Consider the following 25,489-nt stretch of genomic DNA (forward strand, 5'->3'; position numbering starts at 1 on the left):
CAGGAGGAAAAGAGTGGCCTCCACCAAGAAAGGGAGATGGCAACTTTAATTCAGATACTTTTTATTCCTCCTGAAGGAGTGTGGAGACAATGTGACAATTGATGGAGTGATTGCTACAAGCTTTACTGGGTTCCTAGATTGAAAAGAGCTGAGAAAGGTGAGCTTCCTTTCACAGAAGCTCTATAAATTAGGTTAGGTCCTCCATGGAATTGTTGGATATAGAAGGACAGAAGTTGCTGACTTGCAGGGACAGATTTCTTGTCTGAGGTCATTGTAGCCTACCAGTCATGGGGCTTGGTGTTTGCAGAGGGCTGAGGAGGAACTTACAGGGGTCTTGAGGTTGGAGCAGGCTGTGTGAGAAGGAAATGACTGTCTGGTACATTGACCACTGTTCTTATTTTTACCTTTTTTGCGAAATTGCATGTTGCTAGCCTTTAGGTTAAGTGCTCAAAAGATTGTATAATCATTAATAAAAAAAAATAGATTATGCTTGCTTTGGTGTTAAGTCTGGGATAGTTCCTGTGTTTAGTAAAAAATGATGAAGAATATATTGGTGATTTTCTAAGAATAATTTTTGGAATCATGAGAATACTTTGTATTGGGTGATTTCCCCTTTCCTTTCTGTTCCCACTTTACTTATGATAATAAAAGACTGAGGTCACCAGGGCAAAAGCAGAAGCCAAAGTGAGAGAAGTTAGAGAAGCTATGAGAAATTAAGAGATGCTAAGAGAAGCTAAGAGAAGCTAAGAGAAGCCAGGGAAGCAAAAGAAACTTAGCTACTACAGAAGCCCAAAGTGACCTGTCAGCTTGCACGAACATTGTCTCTGAGTCATTATTGTGCCTTCCAGGTATCCCATCCTTCAGACCCCCGAAACTGCTGAGGCTGGTCCCTGGCAAGAAAGTCCAAGACCAAAGAGCTAGCAGATTTGGTGTCCAAGGACAGGCTGTTTTCTCCTTCATAAACAGTGATTTCTAACATGTTTTCACATGATGAAGAACAAGTTAGCTCTCCAGATCTCTTTAATTAGGGCACTAAATCCATTCAAAGGTTTCACTTTCAAGACAATCACCTTCCAAAGGCCTCATCATATAATGGTAACAATTTCAAAATAAGAATGGGGGTTTCAGGGAGGCACAAGCATCTAGGCCTGCAATACCATATCGTTCCGGCTCCATAAGAGACTAGAAGCTGGGCATAATGGTACACATCTCTAATCTCAGCACACTGGAGGCAGAGGCAGGTGGAGCTCTGTGAATTCCAGGACAGCCAGGGCTACATAGAGAGACTCTGTCTCAAAACAAAACAAACAAACAAACAAAAATTAAAGAAACCCATGGGGGGGGGGAGATTAGAAAATTTTAGTCTAGTCCTTAGTAGCAAGATTACCAGTTACTCGGGGGGCTAGGGTGGGAGGGAGGGTGGGGGTTAGCTGGGAAATGGCAAAGTCCATATCTTGACTGTAGTGGTTATACAGATAGTATTGTCAAAGCCTGCTGACATGCACACTTGAGAAGTTGAAGCATTTCTCAGATCTAGATCTTGCTGTAAAAAGAAGTATGGTAGGTATTCCTGTGGGGACAGCCAACTAGAACAGAACGGAACAGAACAGAAAGTTGTAAGAACAGACCATAGAAATCAGGAATAGATCCGATATGCTACACAGAAGGGGCCAGAACAAACCAGCAGGGAAAGAGAGACTTCGGAAGAATTGGGCTTCTAAATGGAAAAAGGACAAACCACAAACAAAAGTAGTTTGTTTAGGGGGGCAGGGCTAGAATTAACTCCCAAAAGCAAAATGTCAAAATGTTCAAAGTAAAGCATGAGAGAATGGGTTGGTGTTGCCAGGAAACAAAAATGTCTAAGTATGTTTGAGAGCGTATTTTTGTACTTGGTTATTTTCTACGCACAGACTCCACTCCTTCTTCTGGGCTATAACTCTCCCATTGTCCTAGCTGTGTTAGGAGCCGAGTATGGCCACCCAGTCTCCCCTACTGCAATACCAACTGTCATAGTGGTGTGAGGCTGGAAGCCAGGGACTCACACATAAGTACTTCACCGGTGAAATCTTTATTTTCAACAGTAATTTCTTCTTGAATAGTTTTCTTCATGTCATAAGGGGTTTTGTGTGTGTGTGTGTGTGTGTGTGTGTGTGTGTGTGTGTGTCTGTCTGTCGGGGGTGGTGGTGGTGGTGGTGGTGGTGGTGGTGGTGGTAGTGGTGGTGGTGGTGGTATTATTTCTCTGTGTAACCACCCTGCCTATTCTGGAACTTGCTCTGTAGTCCAGGCCAGCCTTGAACTCACAGAGATCCTCCTGTCTCTACCTCCCGAGTGCTGGGATTAAAGGTGTGCCACCACCACCCAGCTTAAGAGGTATTTTTGACAATTTTTCCTTAGCACCCTTAACGTTTCTTACTCTAACATGCCATGTGATGTATAATGGAGAAATAAGCACTCCCATTTCTGAAGCATGTGTTACTCCCACTGAACAAGACTATAAAGACCCAAATTTTCTGGTCGAATTATGCAAGCTTTATTTCTGTCGGACAGGGCTAGCTCCCAAAGCAGGGTTTGAGAGAACAGCCCTGAACACAGGAAAAACGAGTTTTTTCTATAGCCCCCAAACTGCAAAGCTAGTGGGTTTCCGAGGATTTTGGTTCCGCAGGAACTTGGCAGAACATCTCCAGAAAATAGGTCAAGACACTGTCAAACTTGAGTTTTACAGAAAACAAGAGCGAACTTATTTTGACCTTTTAACAAGATGGCTTCTAATCTTAAAATGGAATTAGGCTGGTCTATCACACATAGAGGTTCAAATGGGATCAAAACAAAAATGTCTATTCTTTGCCAGTCGAGGCTCGAGGGGTGACCTGGAATTGCTTTGTCTGAGGGCGGGGGTGGGGGGAGGGAGCATCAAGAGATGGAAAATCCTAGCTCCCGACCAATGTAGAAATCTCCAAGTGGCCTGTGAATCAAAAAGTGAAAGATTCTCCCCTGCATCCAGTTAGGGTGAGTTCTTTATCCCTTGGACAATGTAATTTGCGAAGGTGGCAGTTTGCGCTGGTGACGTCCCCGGGTGCAAGGCCTCTGGGAGCATCACCAGGCAGTGCACATTTGTCTCAGGAAACATTCTGCGGTAGGCTTCTGAAAGTATGGGTAAGGCTTCCAGGAGGGGGTCTTTCTCGTCGTCATTGTGGCGCCTTTTGTCTGCAGTGCAGAGCGGTGAGCGCGACCGCACCACCAGGGGCGGGCTGGGGAGCACACGCCGGGCACCACTTAACGGATTAGAAAATCTAGGTCACCACCGGCCTGAGTTGGGGACACTGAACGTCACCGAACACGTATCCGTTAAGGAACTGGAATTTTCTCTGGCCGACTGCGTAACCAGTACCCTAAGCCAGACACAGCCCTTCGCTCGGACGGACGCAGCCCCGTCTGCCCATCACGGATCCCCGCCCCTTCCGGTCACTCGCAGGTTCCGGAGTAGGCTGGGCCTGCGCCGGAAGTGCAGTAGCGCCGCGCTCTGTGTGCCCCGGGAGGCCGGAGCCTTCCGGAACCGCCGGCTATAAGTGGTCACTCCCTCCACGCCCGGAACTGCTCTGAGTAGTTACAGACAGAACCGCCTTAACCGGTAACGGTCCCGTGAGGTGGGTGCAGCCGTGGTCGCCCTAGCCCACGATCACAGCATCTGGGTATACACAGCCACAAGGGTTCTGCTAGTGTCATAGATTATTTAACAAGAGCAGCTGTAGAGAGAGCAAGGCGGAAAGGCTTGGTCTGACTTTACGGGGGCCACGTTTATTCACGGCGAGGGAGCATTTTGTCACCCACATATGCAGATAGCAAAAATGCCTGCAGAGGAACATGGGATGCAGCCTCTTAGAGGGACAGAAATGGGTGGAAATGACTTTGGTAGCCCACTAGGGAAGCTGGGAAGTGTAGTCTTCCAGCAGGAAACTATCCATGGTTTTTTGGGTTTTTTTTTTGTTGTTGTTGTTTGTTTGGTTTTGGTTTTGTTTGTTTGTTTGTTTTTTGTTTGTTTGTTTTGCTAATATGAGCTCAAAGGATGGTTGAGTGTTATTTAAAACATCTCTCAGCAAATGCTTAAAACCTCGGTTGGGGTGAGAAACCATAGCACACCCTTCTTCTAGTAGAAAGGTGAGAGAGAGGAGGCTGGCAAGTTTGTATGTAGTGGAACTCTGGAATGCCCAGGCTGAGTTGACCTGAACACTGCTGATGGGATGCAATGGGGTAGAATTAGGAGGCAAGGTCCTTTCCGAGCATGCTCCTGGGAGCGATTGGCAAAATAATAAAGAGGATGTCATAATCTAATCAGACAATACATGGTATGAGCAGAGGCATCTCCTAGTCCAGGTGAACAGATACCAGAAGATTGTTCATCTGTAGGTTGCAGGTTTTACAATTATGTGGCTTCGCTGGGGAATTGATAGGCTTTGGACAATACACTGTTTCAGTTCCTCATCCGCCATCCCCTCATTGATTTGCCTGCCTGCAGACCCATCCTGCTTCCTTGACTGTCAGAAATAAGAGTCCTTGCTGTTTCCATGCACCCCAAACCTTTCCCAAGTGACTCACCTTTGATTTCACCTCTTTCTGGTATATTTGACTTCAGTTTTCCCAGGTACCTGTTTTCCACGTGAGAAACACGGCCAAGCCTTCCGCCTCCTGCTGCCTCTCCAGCATTCTGAGTACACTCAGCACTCAGAGGACCTGCCAAAGGTTTTTCATCCATAAGTTCTGTAACCATTGGGGCTGAATTGTTCAGAAACAACAACAGCAGACTAGAAACAAGTATGCCAAACATATACAGACTTTTTTCTTGTTCTGAGTCCCGAAGCAATACAACTTCTCAACTTCGTCGGTGATACAGAGATGGTTTAAAGTGTAGAGGAGGATGTGTGGGTTCTGTACAGTGTCCTTTGACTTTGGTGTCTGAGGAGGTCCTGGAGTAGCCCCCCCCCCTAAAACGGCAGACGGCTGTCCTTGCCTCCCCCACACTTCTCACTGCAGTGCCCAGGCTCCGTCATCAGTTCCCGAGGCTGTCTCTCTGGAAATTCTCTCCCCTTGTCCCCCTAGAATTGCTTTTTAAAGCTTTCTCAAGTTTCCCGCTTTGTGTTTCAGTCACCGTTGGTGTCTGTTCATCCTCCTCCATCCCCCATATTGTCAGTCCTATCCAGGCAGCGCCCCCACTCCTGGGACTTCTCATCTTCTGTGAAAGTATGCCTGAAGGTTTGTTCAAAAGATCCTCAAGCTCAGTTGGTCTGGACAGACCTTTGTGAGTAAATAGGATTTCTATGGGGTCTCTTTGTCCCATCTCCTCTGCTTCCCAGCCCTGGATAATCTACCCCGAATGACTTTTCAATGGTCCTCACTCCCAGATCTACTGTGGTGAATCTAAGTTGTTTTTTTTTTTTTTTTCTTTCTTTCTTTTCTCTTTCCTTTCTTTCTTTCTTTTTTCTCTTCTTTTTCTTTCTTTCTTTCTTTGTGTGTGTGTGTGTGTGTGTGTGTGTGTGTGTGTGTGTGTGTGTGTGTGTGTGTGTGTGTATGTATGTATGTGTGTGTGTGTGTGTGTGTGTGTGTGTGTGTGTTGCTGATGATTGAACCCAAGGCCTTGTACGTGCTAGGTGAGTGAGGTTTGCTGTTAATATCTCCAGGTCATCATTTCTAAGTTTTCTTGAGCTTGTCAGCCAGACAGTCAGTCACTCTTCTACTTATATTTTTGGTGCTGGAGATTGACCTCAGGGCATTGCATATACCAGGGAAGCACTCTGCCCTGAGGTGTACCATCTCCCCCTTCCATTACTTAAAAAGAAATACTTAGTCCAGGCTAGCCTATAACTGAGCTCCTTCTGCCTCTGCCTCACAAGCGTTCCAGTTACAGGCATGTTGTGATTTCAAGCATGAAAAAGTGAAGCAAGGCACTGAGGCAAGGAGGCTTCCCAGGAGGTGCTTCAGACTAAAGATATGGTATGGAGTCTCTCACTCAGACAGCAGGGGTTCTGTCTTGTAAAGTTGTCAACTTTGAATCATTGTATCAGGAGCTTTAATCCTTAACAGCTACAGTTACAGGCATGTGTTACCATTCCTGCTGCCCATATGTGTGTCTTGAGGGTCATATTGGGTCATGGTATTTCATGCATATTTTGTTAAACAAGTGAATGGATCCAAGAGCACCTACATAGGACCAGGAATTAGAAGCAGAACAGGGTTTGTGCCCAGTGGCTCCTAGGCCTGTGCTTAGTGGTTTTGTGATGAGCCCTATGCTGCAGCTCCGATAGGCAGATTTCCCCTTTCTAGACTACTGTTGCCTAGCTTTAGTGCCTGTGCTGTCTTCAGTGACAGTTTTTAGAGGCTTGGACTAGTGGTCTTGGTCTCAGGTTCTTCGGTCATAAAGTGAGATCTGAGGTAAATTTCCTCACTTCTGGCATTTCAGAATAGTTCTGGGCCAAGGACGGTCTTTCGCACTCACTCACTCACAGCTCTGCAAGTGTCACCTTTCATGGACCTTCATTCATTGTGGTGGCTGGTTGAGTCCTGTGAGACAGGCTCAAAGCCAGTGACTCTTAATCCTCTGCCTTCTCCCAGGAGTGTGCAAGAGCTGTCTCAGTTGGCTTATCTGTTTCCTCTTCGAGACTGTCCTGCCATCTCCAATCATCTGCCGTGTTTGACACCCCTGTCAGTGTGCAGGCTTTGGATTTTTATCTTCCTGTGCAGTACCGTCTTCTGCCATGAAGAGCAAGCTCACCAGCTGCCGGGTGCTCACCGTGTGTTGTCTTCCTCTGAGTCTTTTCTCTTCCGGGCTAACATATCCAGGCTCACTAGCTTCTTTCTGTCCTTTTCTTCCATCCTGTGCCCTGACTTCTTGACCTGAGGTCCAGGGAAGTGATCGAAGGTGGTGGAGTTGAAGACCACACCCAGGTGTTAGGCTTGAGCATCGGGGAGGCAGGGTATCCCTGTACCAAGATGGAGCTGACACAGAAGGAGTGACAGCCACTGCAGAGAGAGTTGTGAACCCCGGTCTGATGGTGGGGATGAGCGGAGCAGCCTGGAGACTGTCCAGCAATAGGCCCATGGAGGCACCCTAAGGAATGGCACTTAAGGGGCCTTAGAGGGAGAGGAGACCAGATAGGGACTGAGGGGTCAGAATTGGGAGGAAGTGGAAGCCGGCCAGCACTCCTGGTGGGTGTTGCAGAAAAGCCCATGAAGTTGGGGCCAAGGTGGTCACTGCAGGCCTGGGCAAGAGCCATGGAGGAGGGTTGACGGGTGTGGGAAATAAAGGATAAGCAGCCCGCGGGAAATGTGTGACACAGAAAGCAACACGAGAAAGGATACCTGTAGCACAAATTTTAATTGGTCTTAGTAATAAAAATCTGGAGACAGATATCAGGGTGAAAGCTGAAAGATCAGAGAAGCAGAGCAGCCAGCCACTAGAAAGACTTCTTACCTCTATCAAATCTGTACACTGAAAAGGGGGCCAGCTCCCGACTCCACCCCGCCTTATCACTTCCTGTTTCCTCCTCCCAAATGCTAGGATTAAAGGCCTGTGCTTCCCGAGTACTATGATCAAAGGCATGAGATCCCAAGAGCTGGGATTAAAGGTGTGTGCCACCGCTGCCTGGCCTCTAGTGGCTAGCTCCATGATCTCCAGGCAAGCTTAATTGATTAGAGCACAAACAATCACCACAGATACCTCTGGTCCAGCTGCTGGAGAACATACCTGTCCTGTGACTTTTCACAGCTGGCTTCCAGAGAAGGAACTGCAGAGTACATGAGCAAAGCTTCTAGCCTAGGACTCTGTGTGCTAGCTGCTAATTTAACAGGTAGTGAGTCGCGTAGCACATTGTCTCTGGTCTCTTGGTACCAAGAGCAGCCCAGGTGCTCAGGATCCAGAGATCTGGAGCTCTGCGGCCCCAGAAGCATTGCTCACTCCCAAGGTCAGTCCGCATCAGCATGGCTCTGTCAGCTAGTGAGTGACCACAGGACCTTTGCATGCTTTGTCCACAGAACAAAAACGGTCAAGTGCCTCTGACTTCAGACACTGAAGGAAAAAGAAGCACACTTAGTTGGCAAAAATGATGAACACAGGTCCAGTGTGCAGGGGACCATGAGACCCAGCTGGAAGAATAGAGTCACACTTCGCCAAGGAGTTGTGTCCTGAGGTTGCGTCTCACAGTCGTTTGTGTATTTCACTGCCTCATGCTCTTTGGTTCTCTCTTGTCTGGCCTCTGGCCTTGAAGTCCCCAGAATTACAGAGGGTGACTGAGAGGCAGTGTTTTCATATTGCCTTGCTGCCTGGGCTCATCTTCTCATTCCCCCAGTTCCCAAGCATATTGAAAATGGGAAAAGATAAATCACCCTAGAGAAGACACTCCCAGGACCAGTGCGACAGGAAGACCCTGCTGCGAGCACCAACTCTCCTGTGACCAGGCTCAAGAACCCAGCTGCCACCCTAGCTTATCCCAGGCCTGACTTCAACACCAGAGCTACCAAGGCCCCCCCTTAGACTTAGCTGGGCTGAGGGAGGACCTGTCAAAGACAGGGTAAATTGATTTCTGGGCATACAGATGACCTTGTGAATACAAGGGGGGAAAATCAGGACCTCTGGCTCCTGGAAAAAAGCATGAGAAAGGCTTGTCCTTATAAAAAAGCAGCCCTTGCTCCCTACCAAGTGGCACATTGGTCCTGTAGCTGACCAAGTTTTCCTGGAGAAGCAGGGAGAAGGTTCCTTTGACCCAACTGCCTATGTTGGGAAGAGAAAAACATGTTCTTGGGAGAAATCTGGTCTTTGCCCCACTGCTTCCCAGGTGAAGTGCTGGCCATCTGGGCAGAGTAAGCCAGAAGGAGGCTCAGAACCCATGGCTGCCAACTTGTGCCTGTGCACCTGAGAAGAAGGGGTCCAGGCAGAGGTGAGAATGGAGAGAGGGAGGGGGGAGGGCAGTGAAGAAGACAAGCCTTGGCTGCTCACTGTTGGCCAGGCCTCCTCTAACCTAACTGTCCAGCCCTTCAGCTTTCCCAAGTGACTAGTCATGACTGGTTGAAGGTAAACCATTCTAAGAAAGATGCGGAGACAGGGCAAGCTGACATCCTCATGGTCCCTGTCTTAGTCGTGGTTATTATTGCTGAGAGACTCCAGGACCATCACAACTCTTACAGTGGAAAGCATTTCACTGGGGCTGGCTTACAGGTGCAGAGGTCTAGTCCATTATCATCGTGGTGGGAATCGTAGTGTTGTGCAGGCAGACATGGGGCTGGAAAAGGAGCTGGGAGTCCTACATCTGGATCCATAGACCGCAGGAAGAGAGAGAGGGACACTGGGCCTGGCTTAAGCATCTCAAACCTCAAAGCCCACCCCCAGTGACACACTTCCCCTCAACAAGGCCACGCCTCCTGATAGTGCCACTCCCCATAAGCCTATGGGGGCCATTTTCATTCAAACCACCACAGTCCATCTGGCACCTTAAGAAGTATATGAAAGTCTGGGTGGTGGTGATAATGCACGCCTTTCATCCCAGCACTCAGGAGACAGAGGCAGACAGATCTCTGTGAGTTTCAGGCCACCCTGATCTACAAAGTGAGTTCCAAGACAACCAGGGCTGTTACACAGAGAAACCCTGTCTCAAAAAAAAAAAAAAAAAAAAGTGTGTATGAAAAAGCTCTTGTGTCCTGGCATGAGGAAGAAGTCAGGGCCTGGGCCAAGCCTTTAGGAGCTCCCTGGCTTAAAATGTCTTTTCAGAAAGGAAGGAACTCAAAGAGGTTGCTTATTCCCCCATTCCCCAGACTGAGCCCATTCCGGACATCAGAGAGGTTTTGTTTGTTTCATTGACTTAATACCAGCTGCATCTCCTGTGTTGGGTGTCAGACTGTTGTCAGGCAGTGTAAATCTCAGGGTGGTCGCACATCCTAGTCCTGGCCTGTCAGTAAGCAAGGGCTTGAGTGGGAAAGGGGTCCAGCTGTGGGCAGCCCAGGTGCTGGCGGGGGTGGGGGAGTAGGGGGGTTGACAGGAACAGTACATGCAGCAGGAGGGCTTGTCTACCAGTGCTGCTGGCCCTGCTGTGGTGGGTTACCTAATACCCAGATGCCCCACCCCTGGAGGGGACAGGAGACACTGACAGTTGGTACTGGGTACAGCTGAGCAGATTTCTCCTGGCTTTGACCCTGCCTTCCCCCACGGCAGCCAGGGACAGCAGGATGGCATATGTAGCCCTAGTTAGCTGCATGCACAGTCCTGGGCATACAGCAGGATGGCATATGTAGCCCTAGTTAGCTGCATGCACAGTCCTGGACATACAGCAGGATGGCATATGTAGCCCTAGTTAGCTGCATGCACAGTCCTGCCTGGACATACAGCAGGATGGCATATGTAGCCCTAGTTAGCTGCATGCACAGTCCTGGGCATACAGCAGCATCACAGAACTGCCGTGTAGCCCCGTCTTGAACTCTTTGTCTCCTCCAAGTTCTTCAGAGTCCAGGGCCCAGAGGACTGGAATGTTACAGGCTAATGAGCTGACAGAGGAATGAATATCATCAAGACAAGAATACCCTCCTCAGATGCACTGTTGAGAGAGTGTGCAAGATCCATGCCTAGCCCCGTCAAATCATTGGTGGGGAGCTCTTTGAAGTGCCAATGAGTGGCCATCACTGATGGATGGTGCTCTGAGCCTGCTTTCCTTGGAGGAGAGGACACTAAGTGGTATTGCTCGTGTGAACTTAGTCTTGGGAGTCCCCAGAACCTCACCCCTACGGGCTCTGAGCAGCATTGGCATTGGCAGTGTCCTAATGGTCTTTGTAGGTGTAACTACCCATCTAGCTCAGACTCCTGAGTCTGGGCCCGGCCAAAGTCTGCAGTTTGGGAATGGTATTTGGAATGAAGCCTGCTTTTGTTTTTCTATCTGAGTGAACTTTTATCCTCTGTGGGCAGCATCAACATTGCCCCTCCCCCACAGGCAGACTCCTCACAGTGATGTCACACACACACATGGGCTCACTGTCCCACAGCCACCGATGACATGCTTGCCCTCCCCACATTTCAGAACTGTATTAGGCACTCCTGCTCCTTGCTCCAAAATGGCTTCCTGGACTTCTTCACCTCCCCTAGCCTGCCCTTTTGTGATGCCATACCTTCAGCTGCACTATGCTATCCAGCAGATCATTGCCTTCATGCTGACCCGAGAAGTGATGCGGAAGCAGAGGAGCCGGTTGGGGAGCTAGGGGAGTGGGACAGTGGTTGCCTGGAGTTGGAGCAACAGTGTGAGACCAGCTCACCGCACCGTCCTACCTCCCTTGACCTCAGTTTCCTCTGTGCCTAGGACTAAATGCCTACCTACCCCTCAGGCCTTACAGCTCCAGCCAGAGGTATAAGTTGCTCTGCATACTCCTGATACCATTTTAAGTTTAGTGATAACGTTGGGAAGATGGAAATAACATTTTTGAGTGAATGAAAGAAGTTACAGCACGTTCTCATTGGGTCTGCATGCCTGGAAGGTGGTAATTACCTGTTGTCTATTTAAAAATAAATCTAAGCCAGGAGTGGTGGTATAAGCCTGTAATCTTGGTTCTCAGGGGTAGGGTACCATGGAGGAGAGCAGGGGGATTAAGAAATTCAAAGCCAGTTTAGGTTACACGAGATCCTGTCTCAAAAATATCAATAAAGCAGCCAGTCAATAAAAAATAGAACTTTTCCAAAAGGAACCTCTTAGGGTTAATAAAAGTGTATCATAATAGTTACTAGAAAAGTCAAGTATCAATGTTGTTTGAAGTCCAGATTCGAGCCAAACTTTTAATACTAAGCTTCTAAGTCCTAAGCTTCATATAGTTTGGATGTGACCATTGGAGTGAGCCAGAGCCACTTCCCTTAGGCGGGGGCTGTGTCCTGCCCTGTTGCTTAGATGGTCCCAGGCCTTGCCTGGCTCTTGGCCATTCGCTCCGAGAATCAAGGCTGGTGGGTCTGCCATTGTGGGGCCTCTGCAAACACCATGGCCAGAAAGTAACCATGTGAGGCAAGAAGAAAGTCCAGTTTAACATGAGTCAGTACCGCTGTTGGTTCAGACCTCTAGAGTCCAGCACCAGGCAGTTTATTTTAGGCATTTTAAAATACAGTATAATTTGGAAAGTAGTTTTCTGGTGTAACAATCCCATTTGCACAATAAAGTTTAGGGCATAATTACATTGAAACTCCTTTCAAAGTATGTGTCACCTCTTCCCTAAAGATGGGTTCTGTAGATAGAATACATGCGTCATCTTAAGGTCCTAAGGGAGGATCTGGTGTGATCTTGGTCATACAGATAGCGCAGAGGTCGCCTAGGCTGTTAACCACTTCCATTCCCAGCCCTCTGAGCAGAAAACAGGCATACATATCTCTCTCTCTCTCTCTCTCTCTCTCTCTCTCTCTCTCTCTCTCTCTCTCTCTCTCTCTCTCAGTGTTTAACATTTTCTGGTTTCTGTGAGCACAAGGATTTCATGCTCTCTGCATGGCATCCTGCTGTTCCCTGTAGCACAGGACACAGATGCTCAGGAGAGGCTGGCCTGACTGTCTCTCTCTTTTTAGGGCCCCAGCAGAGATGAGGAAGAGCAGCTGGCTGATCCCCAGAGATACCACATCCCTGTGACTCTAAGCACTGCCAGGGCCAGGCCATCTGACTAGTCAGTATCATGGAGCCCCCTGGAGAGAAGCCAGGAGAGACCGAGGTGCCGAGCATCACACCCCAGCTGCTGAAGTCCCGCTCTGGAGAGTTTGCCCTTGATTCCATCCTGTTGCTGAAACTTCAGGGTCTAGGGCTGATGGACCTGGGCTGTTTGGGGGAGTGCCTGAGCCTTGAGTGGCTTGACCTATCAGGCAATGCACTTACCCACCTGGGCCCACTGGCATCCCTGCGCCAGCTGGCTGTGCTCAATGTCTCCAATAATCGACTCACAGGGCTGGAGCCACTGGCAGCCTGTGAAAACCTGCAGAGCCTCAATGTTGCTGGTAACCTGCTGGCTACTCCTGGCCAGCTGCAGTGCCTGGCTGGGCTGCAGGGCTTGGAGCACCTGAGGCTCCGGGACCCTTTGGCCCGGCTCAGCAACCCGCTGTGTGCCAGTCCCTCCTACTGGCCTGCGGTTCGAGAGCTGTTACCTGGTCTCAAAGTTATAGATGGGGAACGTGTGAGTGGGCAGGGCAGTGAGCTGTACCAGTTATGCCGAGACCTGGACAGTTCCTTGCGCCCCAGCTCCAGCCCTGGCCCCAGAGCAATCGAGGCCCAGCCATGGGTGGATCCTGACTACTGGGAATCCTGGCCAGTGCAGAACAGCTCCATTTTGGAAGAGGCCTGCAGGCAGTTCCAGGACATACTGCAGGAATGCCTTGACCTGGACCGCCAGGCCGGTGACTGCTTGGCCCAGGCCCAGCAGGCCCTGAGCCCTGCAGAAAGCACCTCTTCCTTCGTCTTCTGAGTGTGCCTCACAGCCCGAGTGTTCTCGTCGTAGTGAGGTTGCTTACATTGCTTCCCCACCCCGTGCCCTTGCCTCTCTGGTCACTGACCTTGCAAGTAGGCTGTTCATTTATCCCTTTCTTGAGAGCATCCTAACTCCTGCATCTCCCCAAGGACACTTCCTGCCCTCCTTCCACACCAGCAGGGGCATGCTTTCTGGGTGGCCTCTAGCGGGTAGAGGAGCTTCCCCTCACTATCTGGCAAATGCTGCAGCCAGGCCCAGGGGCATGCTGAGCCCAGGTTCTCCCAAGTGCCAAGCCTGAGGCTTTGTGGGTAAGGTGACTTGCCACCTGCTAACTCTTATTAAATAGTTCTCTGCTGGTTTGTATCATTTCTTGTCTCTTCCTCAGCAGAAGTACAGGCTTCCATACCTCTGTTTTGGTCCTGTAGGAGATTCTACGCTCACCGTACGTGCTCCCTCCAGTACTAGGCAGGAAGCGTGGGGACTCACATACATACCCAACCTTTGAACTTTTATATGTGCAGGTCGAGCTGCAGGAAGAACAACACAAGGTTGGAAATGAACAGGCTCGGCAATTTTATTAGCTTGGAGTATGTCATCTTTGGGAGCCGGGGTGCTTCCACTGGGCACTGCCACCACTATACAGGAAGATGGAGTTCTAGAGAAGAAGGGAACACCAGATTGAGTATGAGCAGGGTTGTTTTGGTCTAATCTTAGCTTTCAGCCAAGTTTTGCACACCCCTTCACTGCCTCCCTCAGTCCAGTTTTCATGCCAAGGGCTCGCTCTCCCCTCCAATAACCTACCTGTGCAGGGCTTACTTGGGGTGCAGGGACCTGGAGAAGGCAAACTGTCCAGGGAAGAAGTAGCTTCGGGGGTCCTCGCCAGCCTGTGCTACCTTACTGCACTGGGCCTCCTGAGGCTCCTGCCAGAACCAGTGTGTTGCAGCAGTGCCTGGGAGGAGAGGCATCACCACAGCCCCCAGGGGAGTGTCTCAGCCTCCCCCACTCCCCCCGTCCCACTCTCCTTCCAGCTTCCGTCACTTACCCCACAGACCCAGGTGTGGTCTATCTCCCGCCCCCTCCCTAACCTCTGTTCCTCCTTACCTGAGGCCCTTGCCTCAATATCGGGCAGTGGACCATCCGGGCCAGAACTTTACCCTTAGGGTCCAATTTGATGCAGGCCAGGCATTTCCGCTTTCTCTGGGGTGGAGAGTATGAGAAAAGGAAAAAGGAGTGAGGGAACCATGAGGGTCAGGTGGGGACTGGCCTTGGCCTTCTCTAGAGTGGAGGGAGACCGTGGTTGGGGTAAGGATGTACCCCTAGGTTCTGATATTTGAACACTTGGTCTCTGGTTGGTGGCTGTTTCGGGACTTTGACTTTGATGGAGGAAATGTGTCACTGGGGTAGGCTTTGAGAGTTTAAAGCCTTATACCACTCCCAATCCACTCTTTCTGCTTCCTGCTTGCTTTTGAGGATGCGAGCTCTCAGGTTCTTGCTCTGGCTGCCATGCCTGCTGGTAGACACATCTCCCTGCCTCCCTGCCATGATGGACTTTTATCCCTCTGGAACTGTAAGGCAAAATAAAGCTTTCCTACTAGTTGGTTGTGTCAATGTGTTTTATCACAGCAACAGAAACGTAACTAATCCAGGGGTAAGGGAACAGGCAAGCCGGACGGACATGCAGTCCGCCCTGGGGTAGGAGAGTTTTAGAAGTTCTCTTCTTTGGACATGGTCCTAAGAAGCAGCCCGGGCTGATCTAGAACCTGTGGTTCACCACTTTAACTTCCCCAATGCTGGAATTTCCAGTGTATACTATCCTGCCTGGCCTGCAGACTGTAGTACTTGTGTAGGAATCATTCCTGTGTGAGCATGTGTATGTTTACTGCTCATATGCCATATTCTGCATGGGTGTATTCACAAGTGACTGTGTGAATGTGCAAACATGTATAAAGGCAAGAATCCTCCCCAGATGGTGTCTGTCTCTGTTTTTCTCTGGTGTGTGTGTGTGTGTGTGTGTGTGTGTGTGTGTGTGTGTGTGTGTGTGTGTGTGTGCACATGTCAGACAAGGACATCTGGGTGTCTGCTATATCACTCTTTTTCATTCCCTTGAGACAAAATCTCTCACCGAACCCGGAATTAGGCTGGCAGCCAGCAAGCCTTGAGTATCCTCTGCACACTACTGGGCAGGAGTACTGGGCATGTGCAGCCACGCCCAGCTGTTTTCATAAGGGTACTGGGGATTCAAACTTAGGTCCTCATGCTAGCAAATCAAGGACCCTTACCTCCTTGTCCTAATATTTACATTCCCCCTAAGATTTAATTTGGACAAAAGGTCCTGGAACCAAGATCTTGTAAATCACCAGTATAACCCAGTCCCTTCCCTTCCCTAATGGAGGGAACCAAGACCTTCAGTGAACCACAAAGCTGTTAGAGAGAAAGGACCTTAACCCAAAGTGCTGAACCTTCAGCCCAGAGGTCACACCATAGCAGCAGTATCCCTTAGGGAGGCTGGTTACTGTGAAACCCTGCAGTGAACCGGCCACAGTCTGGTACAGGATAAACTCCCTGGAGAAGCTCTTTAGGAGGAGCTTAGACAGTGGGCCCACTCTGATGGAGAAATTTCCCTCTTCCTTGCAGACAGCCCCCAGTGATGAGGGCTTCTCTGGGCTCCAGTTCATACCCAGGCGGCCGCCGCTCTCATCAAAAGAGCCCTTCACTCACCCCGTTTGGTTTGATTTTGCACTCGGGTTTTTTCCAGTCCTTCTTGAGGCAGCTCGTCTGCTGGAGCCTAAATTCCAACTTCACAAAGGTGCCGGCTGAGTAGAGCTACAGATAGATAGACAGACAAGAAGGCCAGCAGGAAATTCCTCTCCTCCCCCAAACACCGTAACTTAGAGTTGGCACAGCCTGCGAGGATGGCTGCCTGGAGGCCTCTCCCAGGAAAGCTTTCTGGGAATTCCCTGGTCTTCAGGGCTGCAGCCCTCCGGCCCCTACCCAGTCACAGCACTAACCATGTCGTCAGCGCTGTCCACCCCGATCTCCTGGAAGGCCCACTGCACGGGTGGGTGTTTGTGGAACTCCTCCAGGGCCACCTGTAAGCCCCTGCGCTGGGTCTCGCTGAGCTCCAGCTCTGTCCCATGGGTGCCCACCATGGCCAGCCATAGGGCCAGGGAGATCAGCAGGCACTTCATGGCTTCACCGCAGTCCTTCTGGTCCTGCAAAGATGGTGTCTGGTCTTCAGCTCTTAGAGCTGTCATGGGAGTGAGGGCCACCTTCTCCCCTGACCTACTCCTGGGGCCAGGAGAAGTGGCCCTTTCTGGATCTCCACTGGGACTCCAACTAGCCCTTCCCACTCTGCAAGGCCTTGTTTCCTGGTGCCAGCAAAGTTTCAGAGTTCCCTGCCAACAGCCCCAGGAAGTAGTCCGGCTGGCTATGGCCACTATAGCCCCTTTCTGAACCATTTTTCTCTTCCCTCTGTGTCTTCCCTTCATCTCCCAAATCCCCAGCCCCTCTCTGGTACCTTGAAAAATACCAGGTTTGTTGCTCTACCAAGGCCTTTCCCTGTGTGGTCCCTGGAGCAGCTCCCTGGAAACTGTTCGCTCTCTACTTCTCATCTCCCTTTTCTCTCTCTTGGTCCCCACAGCCCCGCCTTTCCCACTGACCCTTCTCCCAGAGTCCGGAGTTTTGGAGTTTCCCGTTTCCCAAAGTCCCCTGACCTTCCTCTTGGATTGGGCCAAAGGAGGGGGAGGGGAGGGCCTGGAGCACCAAATGAGACAGGCTACAGGCTGAATACTTTTCAGAAGACGTAAATGTGGGAGGACATGCCAGCCCAGGGCAGATGGGAACTGCAAAATGCTTAACCCTCCCTGCACCAGGGCTGCAGTTGCCATCAAGACAACTGTCCCCGGGGTGGGTGTTCCTCCACTCCTGCCCCAACCTGGCTCTGGGTTCTCTAATATCAGACAGATCTTACCCCCATTGCCTCCTTCTCCAGCCTCTGTCTCTGTCATCTTTTGGCACATGACTAAGGTCACTTGAGGGAATGACTTTTGGAAGAACCCGGTTTGAACAGGTGATCTTCCACTAGAAAGCCACAGATGGGAAACTGAGGCTCCTTCACTACCAAGGTAGCAGGCTTGTTGCTTCGGCTTGTCTTGTGTGTCCAGTGAGAGAACTCCTGTGTCGTTGGCTAGCTGCCTTCATCTGCCTTCTAGGCATCCATCTTCTCCTGTCACCTGATGTCTCTCACTCACATGGGCCTAACTTGGGCTGGCGTTAGTTTCTTCCTTGCAGAGGCTCTAAGCACACCCTCCTTCCTGCAGTCCTGCCTCCAGCTCCACTCTTCAGATCTACCACCCCCACCTCCTGGGTCTCCTCCACATGTAGACCTGCTAGGCTGGATGTGTTTCCCTACCTACTGCCTCGCCCTGGATTGGCACCTGTTCCTTGACCCTGACTCATTTCTCCAGCTAGACGGCCAAAGACTTGAACATGTGCAGATATCTTATGTTACTGCTTCCTGTCTGAGGATCTGACAGGTCTCTGCTTTCTGGGTCTCTGCTGGCCAGGTAGATCATTCCCCTGAGGGTTGAAGGACTGATGTGCTCTCCGAAGAACTTTCTTTTACAGTCACAGTTACCCAGGGCTGCCCTTTCTTTCCAGGGTGATGGAAATCCCTAGTTGAGACTTTACTGTCAGTAAACTCCTTCCAGGAATGCACCCTGAGAAGGGAGGGTGCTCCTGCAGGGTTGCCATCCTTGTTGGCTCCACATGCTGCTTTTCCTGCGGTCCCATCCTAAATGAAATGACTTAAGGTCTTAAATGAGCGTACGGGTGTTAGGGGCCTCCAGGTAGGACAGAATCTCTTCTGAAACTCATAAGGGAAGGAGAGACAGGTGTCCAAATACTGGTTCAGCTTCTGGGTTCTTTGAGCAAATGGGAAAAGCCTGGGACGGTGTATCATTAATAGTCTCCATCTTTCCCTAAGGTTTGTTATCTGAGACCTTAGGGCCCGAGTGTGGTCCCTGACAGGCCCGTTAAGCTGGGCTCTGCTGTCAGTCCCCAATTGCACAGACAAATAATAGTGAACACAGAAAAAGATTTATTAATGTGGCCATATTGGGAAGATGACAAAGAGCTGCAGTGACCCCAGAGTCTGTCTTCCAGGCATGGACATAAAGTTTGGATTAAACTTTAGGAAAGTATTTTGTAATTTTTGCGTATGAATTTTTTGCTTGTGTGTATGTCTCTATACTACATGTACATGCCTATTGTCCACAGAGTCCAGAGAAGGGCATCAGATCACCTGGAACTAGAGTTACAGAAGATTGGCCACCATGTGGATGCTGGGAACCAATCCTTGGTCCTCTGGAAGAGTATCCAATATGTTTAACCACTGAGCATCTCTCCAGCCCCCGAAATTCAGTTTTAAAAGGACTGCAAGGGGTGTGCATGTTTAGCAGTCTTGGTCAGATGTTGTGGTCCCACTCAGGCCACACTGGTCACCGTGCCATCAATGCCTCTTCTAGTCACACTTGTAAGGTGGTTGACAAGTTACCAGTGCGGTATTGAGATCTCTCTGAGAGAGAAGCTCCTCCTGGCTGGCACCAGGTTCCAGCCTTTTCATTATTTCAACGTCAGATTCTTTAGCACTGCAGTCTTCTCTCTTCCCAAGACTGTTACAGTCCTAAGTCCTAACAAAGCCAGGCCCCTGAAACGGTCTCACACAAGCTTCCCAGTGTGGCAGACTGTCCCTGTGTCTGAAAGGTGGGGCTTGCTCCCTTTGCTCCAGTTGTTGAGCAGGGAATGGGAAACAGGGAAAGTGGCTGGCTGGTAGAGCTGGGCATAAAGTTCTCTCCATGTGCTGTTCACACCCTGCCAGATTCTTCATATAGAGCTAAGGGATTCTTTACCATGTGCCCTGAGGGTCCCAGCAAGATCTTCAGCCCCAAGAACCCCTCACTGGCATTTCAGTCCACAGCTATCACTGAGCAGAGATAAGAGATGGTGGTCCAGTTCTGCTTCCGTTGCTGTGAAAAAATACCTTGAGAAAAGCAACTTTGAGGGAGAGAGGGCTTAGCCTGTTCGCAGGTTATAGTCCATCATTATGGGGTAGTGGGGGGGGGGGGGACTCAAGCGGCGAGTCCCAGCCATAGTCAAGAACACAAGGGGGACGGATGGATGCATGCCCACTGCTCAACAGCTCTCTCTGCCCATCCTTATGTAATCCAGGGCCTAAACCCAGCTGATGCCCACTTTCAGGCTGTGTTGTCTCACATCAATTCCTAATCAAGACAATCCCTCAGATAATGCCCACAGGCCCACCTGATATATTCAATCCCCACTGAGACTCTTCCCAGGTGACTGCAGATTCTGTCATATTGACAACTAAAACTAACCACCACCAATGGCAACTATGGTTCCCAAGAGCTTTCTGATCCAGGGTCAATAGGCACACGTGTGGCAAGTGTTTCCCAGCCCAAGGCCCCATGCTGGGAATATCCTGGGAAGAAGACTTCCGGTATGGAAGACTTGAGCTGAGAAAAATGGCAGCCGTGTCCTGCATGTGGAGGACACGAGAAGAAGGGACACCAATCCTAGGAAGAGAGAGGGAGGCTGGGAGCAGGTGGTGGGAGCGGCTGCTGGGAAAGCTCTTGTGACTGTAGGTAATGGCCACACAAATTCCCTTTAGTGATTCTTGTGCTTCTATTCCTGTGGTCTCTGTTCTTCCAGCCAGAAGGGATTTGAGTCGATGCGAAGGTGACTGGTTTGAAAATTACCTGTCCATGTCAAGTCACTGATTTTTAAAAATCTCAACTCAATATAACATACATTCAAAACATTACAGTTTTGGCACTGGAGAGAGGGTTCAGTGGGTAAGAGTGCCAGGAGGTCTTCCAGAGGACCTATGTTTAGCTCTCAAGCACCCATTTCAGGCAGCTCATAACCACTTGTAACACTGGCTCCAGGTTCTGGGGCTTCTGACCTTCAAGGGCACTTCCACTCACAAACCCAGACACACAATTGTAATCGTTAGAAGGTAAACTATTAACATCTTGGTCACATTAGCCACATGTCAAGCTGGCCAACTCATATGTGCATTCTGGCTGCCTTACTGGATGGTAGATAATACAGGAAGAGTTATCAATCATGTGTGTTAAAACTAAGAATGAATCCTATGTCTACTGTACATATAAATACATGGGATCTTTCTCTAAAGAAAAGAAACTTATAATAGTGGTTGCCTGTGAGGGGAGGAAACTGTACCTTATTTTTAAAACTTTCTCAGCCTGTGGATAATTTGTCTATTAAACTTCAACAGTGATTCTAAAAGCTTTAAAAAGTTTCACATAGGTGCTGGCACACACATGTGCATGCACACACACTCACAAGTGCATGTGCAAACACAGTGCCATTGGGGCGGTTGTCTGTTGAATAGCGTGGAGGAGGATATTTCTTTATAGGACTCAATTGCAGTTGTCTGCATGAGAGAGGAGTGTAATATGGCCAGGATAAACATGAAGGCTAAGACGAAGGAAAAAATAGACACTGGACATCCCCTGTGAATAGAGAGAGCATCAGGGTTGGGAAAAGATAAATCATATCTCTGCACACCTAGGACTCCACTGTAACCCACCATGGTTGAACGGATTGTTGGAACAAGTCCAAGGACTCTGTGGCTGGAGCTGGTGGCTGTGGCTTCTCTGAAATGCTTTATATGCAGTGGCAATTGCTATTCTAGCGCTGTGTATGGAGTGGCTGCCCCTTTTCAGGACTGAGACCCAAACCCTATTGGAATCATTCACTCAGCTTGCTATTGCTATTGTCCCCAGCTATAGCCCACTGAGCTTCTAGTGACTTCTAACACAGTGGTTCTCACCCTCCCTAATGCTGCGCCATTAATACAGTTCCTCATGTTGTGGTGACCCTCAACCACCAACCACAGCATTATTTAGTTGCTACTTCATAACTTCAGTTTTGCTGCTGCTATGAATTGTAATATATGCAGGATATCTGATATGGGATCCCCAAAGGGGTTGCGACCCACAGGTTGAGAGCAATGTGAAAGGGACACAGCCATTTAGCCCATCCTGCGGGGGTACCTCAGCCTGTTCAAAAGCTTCTTGAGCCTTTCTATCCCAGCCCCACATGGTCTCCTTCTTTATCAAGTGTTTCCTAAACCTGTAAAGTGCTCAGAGGTTAGTATTAGGTCATAGGTTATAGGGTGTGTGTTAGATTTCTGAGACAGCTCACAGGGACAGGAGGCAGAAAAAAGGCAGGAGTCTGACAGACAGACAGGACTACGTGTGTTAGCACGTACGGTGAAGAGGAGCTTTTCTCCTGCTGAGGTGATCTGCCTGGGGGAAAAGCTGGTGCAGCCCTTTATAGGACAGGGTGAAGGGCTTGAGAGTGGGGAGATTGTTGCAGCCATGGGAGCTACGTGCAGTTCTGCAGTCTGTCTTTCCTGAATTGTATGGCTCTCTGTAAACATTATCTCTGTAAACATTCTTTCTGGGCTGACTGAGCAAGATCATCTCTAAGGTTGTAGGAATCCTGTTTCACCATCAAGACATTCTATTATTCTAAACTCATAAAAGGTATAAAACCTGGGTAGGGGTAGGGGTAGGGGTAGGGGTGTTGATCCTTTTTTAGCTGCTTCCTGCTGAGGAGGGTCATCTTCAGGAGGAGATAGTTTAGTGTCCATTGAAGAGGGGTCCTCTGGTCACTTAGCAGGAGGAGCATTTTAAGTTGAATTGACTTTGAAGGATCATACAGTTGCCATCATGCATTCCTGGGGAAACTTTGGAAAAATAAATAGAAAGGGCTGTAAATAGATGGTTTGGTTATAGAGCAAAACTGAGTGATTTCCCAGAAGGTGAATAGAGTGTGTGTGTGTGTGTGTGTGTGTGTGTGTGTGTGTGTGTGTGTGTGTGTGTGTTGGGGGGATAGGGGTGGGAGACAGTGAGCTGGTGAGAGGAAGTGAGTGTAAGTCCATTCAGGGTGACAGTGACAAGTCCCTCTGTCAGGAATGCTGCCCCCTAGTGAGCTAGCAGAAGCAGCAAGGAGCCACAGAGCGCTGGGGGAAGGACCCCGAGAAAATGGGGGACTGATGCAAGGAGCTGACCTGGGGTGAATGGGGTGGAAGTCCCTTCCAGCCAGAGTCGCTCTGCAGCATTTAGAGGTCTTTTTGCAGATGTAGCAGCAAACAGTGTTGTAGGGTGAGAGCCATTGGGAGAGCTGACGTGGAACATTTTGTTCAGGTGTAATGGGGAAGGAGAGATCCGAGGGAGGAGCCAAAGTTGGAGGGGACCAGAAGTCAGGCGTGTCTTTAGCCCCATCTCAGACCGGTTAGAATTTGTAGGTGCAGAAGTAGCAGCATTTGTGGAGGAGGGCACAAATCCCATTCTTACCAACTGTCAGATCTAGTCTTGGAGTACCGCAGCAGCCAAAGGATTGAGTTGGTGCTCAAGGATGTTAAACTGATCTGAAATGTAAGGGTTTTTAGTTGTGAGCTGGTGAGTCAGAAAGGTTAATTGATGTGAAGAAGGCTTCAGTCCAGCTGTTTTAGTTCCGAGTCCTGAAAAGAAGGGCAAGAAGAGGCGTGAGTTGGATGGCCCATGGCCCATGAGTCCTCCTTTTAGGGGTCACTGGAACTGCTTTCATGGGTTTGGGGGTACTGCTCTGTCTTTAACTGCTTCACACTGACAGAATGGGTGATGTAGAAGGGGCAGAAGTTAGAGCATCTTAGAGGAGGGTCCATCCATGGGGCCACAATAAAACTCAACAGATGACCAAGATCCATAATGTCCAATATATATTGAGGAAAGTTTTGGACCAAAAACTGAACAAGTGTGGCTGGTCTGAGGTTTCCCAAATGGAGCTCTTTTAAATTGGCCTACAGACAGGCTAAGGAAGTATCTTTTGGTGCGGACAATTTAGAACCCATGGTGGGTGCAAAACTGAGGTAAAATGGGTCAAATCAGGCCACCTGGAGGTGGCCCTCAAGTTTCAAATTGACCAAACAGATCTGAAATGTAGGAGGGACATCCCATTCTTGTATGTTTCCAGGAGTTGAGAGGCTGTGGCCAGTGGAGGAGAGTCCCGGAACTCTCATCCAAACAATTCTCAAAGCCAGTGGAAGCTCCAGAACCTTTGACTAAAAGAGTCTCAAGACAGACAGAGTGGATTCCTGGAGCCCCTGAGACCTAACTAGAGCCACTCTGAGTTAGGACCCATGAGTTAGTTACCTTGTCCTGACATTTTGCTGGGTTGGATTCCTAGTCTGATCAAATGGAGAATTAGCCTTCCCCCTGGAGGTCGGACTAAGTCAGAGCAAGACAGAGAAGTGAGAGAAGGGTGGAGACTGAGAGGGGAGGGAATGGCTGCCTGCGGGAGATGAGTGGGCCCTGGGACAATCAGATGAGAGCAAGGGAGATCCCTGGGGAGGGTCCGGTTGCTAGTGAACCTTGGATACCCTTCCCAGGTTTTGGCACCAAATGTTAGATTATTCGGCAGTGTAAAGAGACAGAAGGCAGAAAAGAGGTAGAGTCTGACTTTCAACGGATGAGACTGTCTTTGTTAGCACACAGTGAGGGCAGCCTCTCTCCTGCAGGAAACTGAGGGTCTGCCAAGGAAAAAAGCTGACTGTGACCCTGTGAAGGGCTTGAGAATTGGGAAGTGGTTGCATCCAGGGAGACTGCTGCGTGCAGTTCTACAGTCTGTCTTTCCTGAAATTGTCTGCTTCAAGCAAGTCTTGGGAGATGGGTTATCTCTGCAAACGTTCTTTTCTGGGCTGACTGAGCAAGATCATTGGTAACCTTGTAGGAATCCTGTTTTAGTAACAAGGCAGTCAGTGGGCAAGATACGAAGCTAGCCATGGGCCACTGCTTCATGACAAATAGTGGGCTTGTGACAGCAAACTTGGGAAAGTACCCAAAGATCTGTTGTTGCCCTTTCCAAGTGAATTCAAGTTGGTCTTAAAATCCAACAATGACTTTATTTACCCTTCAAGGGTGTGAGGCAGGGTATCCCCTGAATGTCCTCTGGAGGTGGGGAAATGCACCCTTTACATATATCTTCCATAGTGCTGGTCTGCTCCTGCATTTGTATATATGGACTTGTCCTATGCTCTGTCTCACAGAGGTGGTCCCTAGTCCTGAGGTTTTTTAGTCTTTCTCTCTGCCAACAGACTCATTCCATATGCTATTCTCATAGCTCTCATGTGCCAATTTTTCTGCCCTATGTGCCTTCTTCAATGAGAAATAAATTTTAATGTAAGTGGGTCCATTTTGACAATGCAATATATGTATATATAACAGCATTAAAAACTTTGTAGTTACTCTTTTAGGAAAGTTTAACAACTAAGAAAAAGAACTTGCATCATTATAAAATAGGTATTTCATGCTCGCTTCATGAGTGAGAAATGTTTTAAAAGTCGAAGTAGTCAGAATGCAAATACTAATCTGGATAGTGAAGATACCCAATTCGGAGACCATGAAATGCACTCAAGGACCTACCACTAGATGGAGCTGCTGAGCAGGAACGATGCCTATTATTCTTCAGTTGGGGCTGGTCCAAAGGTTTTCAAATCATAGGGCTGTAGAATTTCTTCCAAACTTACCAGCCTTCCTCACCTATTGGTTGTGACTTAACCCTAAGAATGCCTTCCAACTCCACTCTGACCCAAACTCATGTCGGTTTATGGTATTGGTTTTCTATCCCACACGTGTTTGCTTAGAACTGCTGTCCAGCATGGCATAGACAAGGGGTCGGAGATCTGGGCGAGACGCTTTGGTGATTTATTTTTGTCAGTCTGTATGTGTTCACACACAGAGGGAGGGGTACACATGTACCTGTGTGCATGTGTGTGGAAGCCAGAGGAGAAACTTGGTATTTTGGGTATTGTTCTTCAGAAGCTACACACCTTGTTTTTGAGGCAGGGTCTCTCACTGGCCTAGAGCTCACAAGTAGGCTAGCTAGGCTGGCCTTTTTTTTTTTTTCCCAAGAAAAACCTTTAAAATATTTTATTATGTTATTAAATATA

General features: G+C 49.1%; 2 protein-coding genes across 4 annotated transcripts; one reads left to right on the forward strand and one right to left on the reverse strand.

Moving 5' to 3' along the window:
* The first annotated feature begins 3,489 nt into the window (after positions 1–3,489).
* Lrrc61 (leucine rich repeat containing 61) lies at positions 3,490–15,045 on the forward strand. The gene is made up of 2 exons (XM_036182226.1): positions 3,490–3,644; positions 12,563–15,045. The coding sequence occupies exon 2, from the start codon at positions 12,667–12,669 to the stop codon at positions 13,444–13,446; it is 780 nt and encodes a 259-aa protein (XP_036038119.1). The 5' UTR covers positions 3,490–3,644; positions 12,563–12,666; the 3' UTR covers positions 13,447–15,045.
* Positions 13,999–17,205, reverse strand: Rarres2 (retinoic acid receptor responder 2). Of its 3 annotated transcripts, none has more exons than XM_036182228.1 (6): positions 17,109–17,205; positions 16,458–16,661; positions 16,168–16,272; positions 14,551–14,646; positions 14,251–14,369; positions 13,999–14,104 (listed from the first exon to the last, which is right to left on the reverse strand). In XM_036182228.1, exons 2-5 carry the CDS (start codon positions 16,635–16,637, stop codon positions 14,262–14,264), a joined length of 489 nt encoding a protein of 162 aa, XP_036038121.1. In that variant the 5' UTR covers positions 16,638–16,661; positions 17,109–17,205; the 3' UTR covers positions 13,999–14,104; positions 14,251–14,261. The 3 variants fall into 3 exon arrangements, with proteins under 3 accessions (XP_036038121.1, XP_036038120.1, XP_036038123.1); XM_036182227.1 differs by having other exon boundaries at positions 16,967–17,204; XM_036182230.1 differs by lacking the exons at positions 13,999–14,104; positions 14,251–14,369; positions 17,109–17,205 and adding an exon at positions 16,967–17,087 and having other exon boundaries at positions 14,474–14,646.
* Positions 17,206–25,489: the final 8,284 nt, after the last annotated feature.

Source organism: Onychomys torridus, chromosome 3, assembly GCF_903995425.1.
Source record: "Onychomys torridus chromosome 3, mOncTor1.1, whole genome shotgun sequence".
Lineage (NCBI taxonomy): Eukaryota > Metazoa > Chordata > Mammalia > Rodentia > Cricetidae > Onychomys > Onychomys torridus.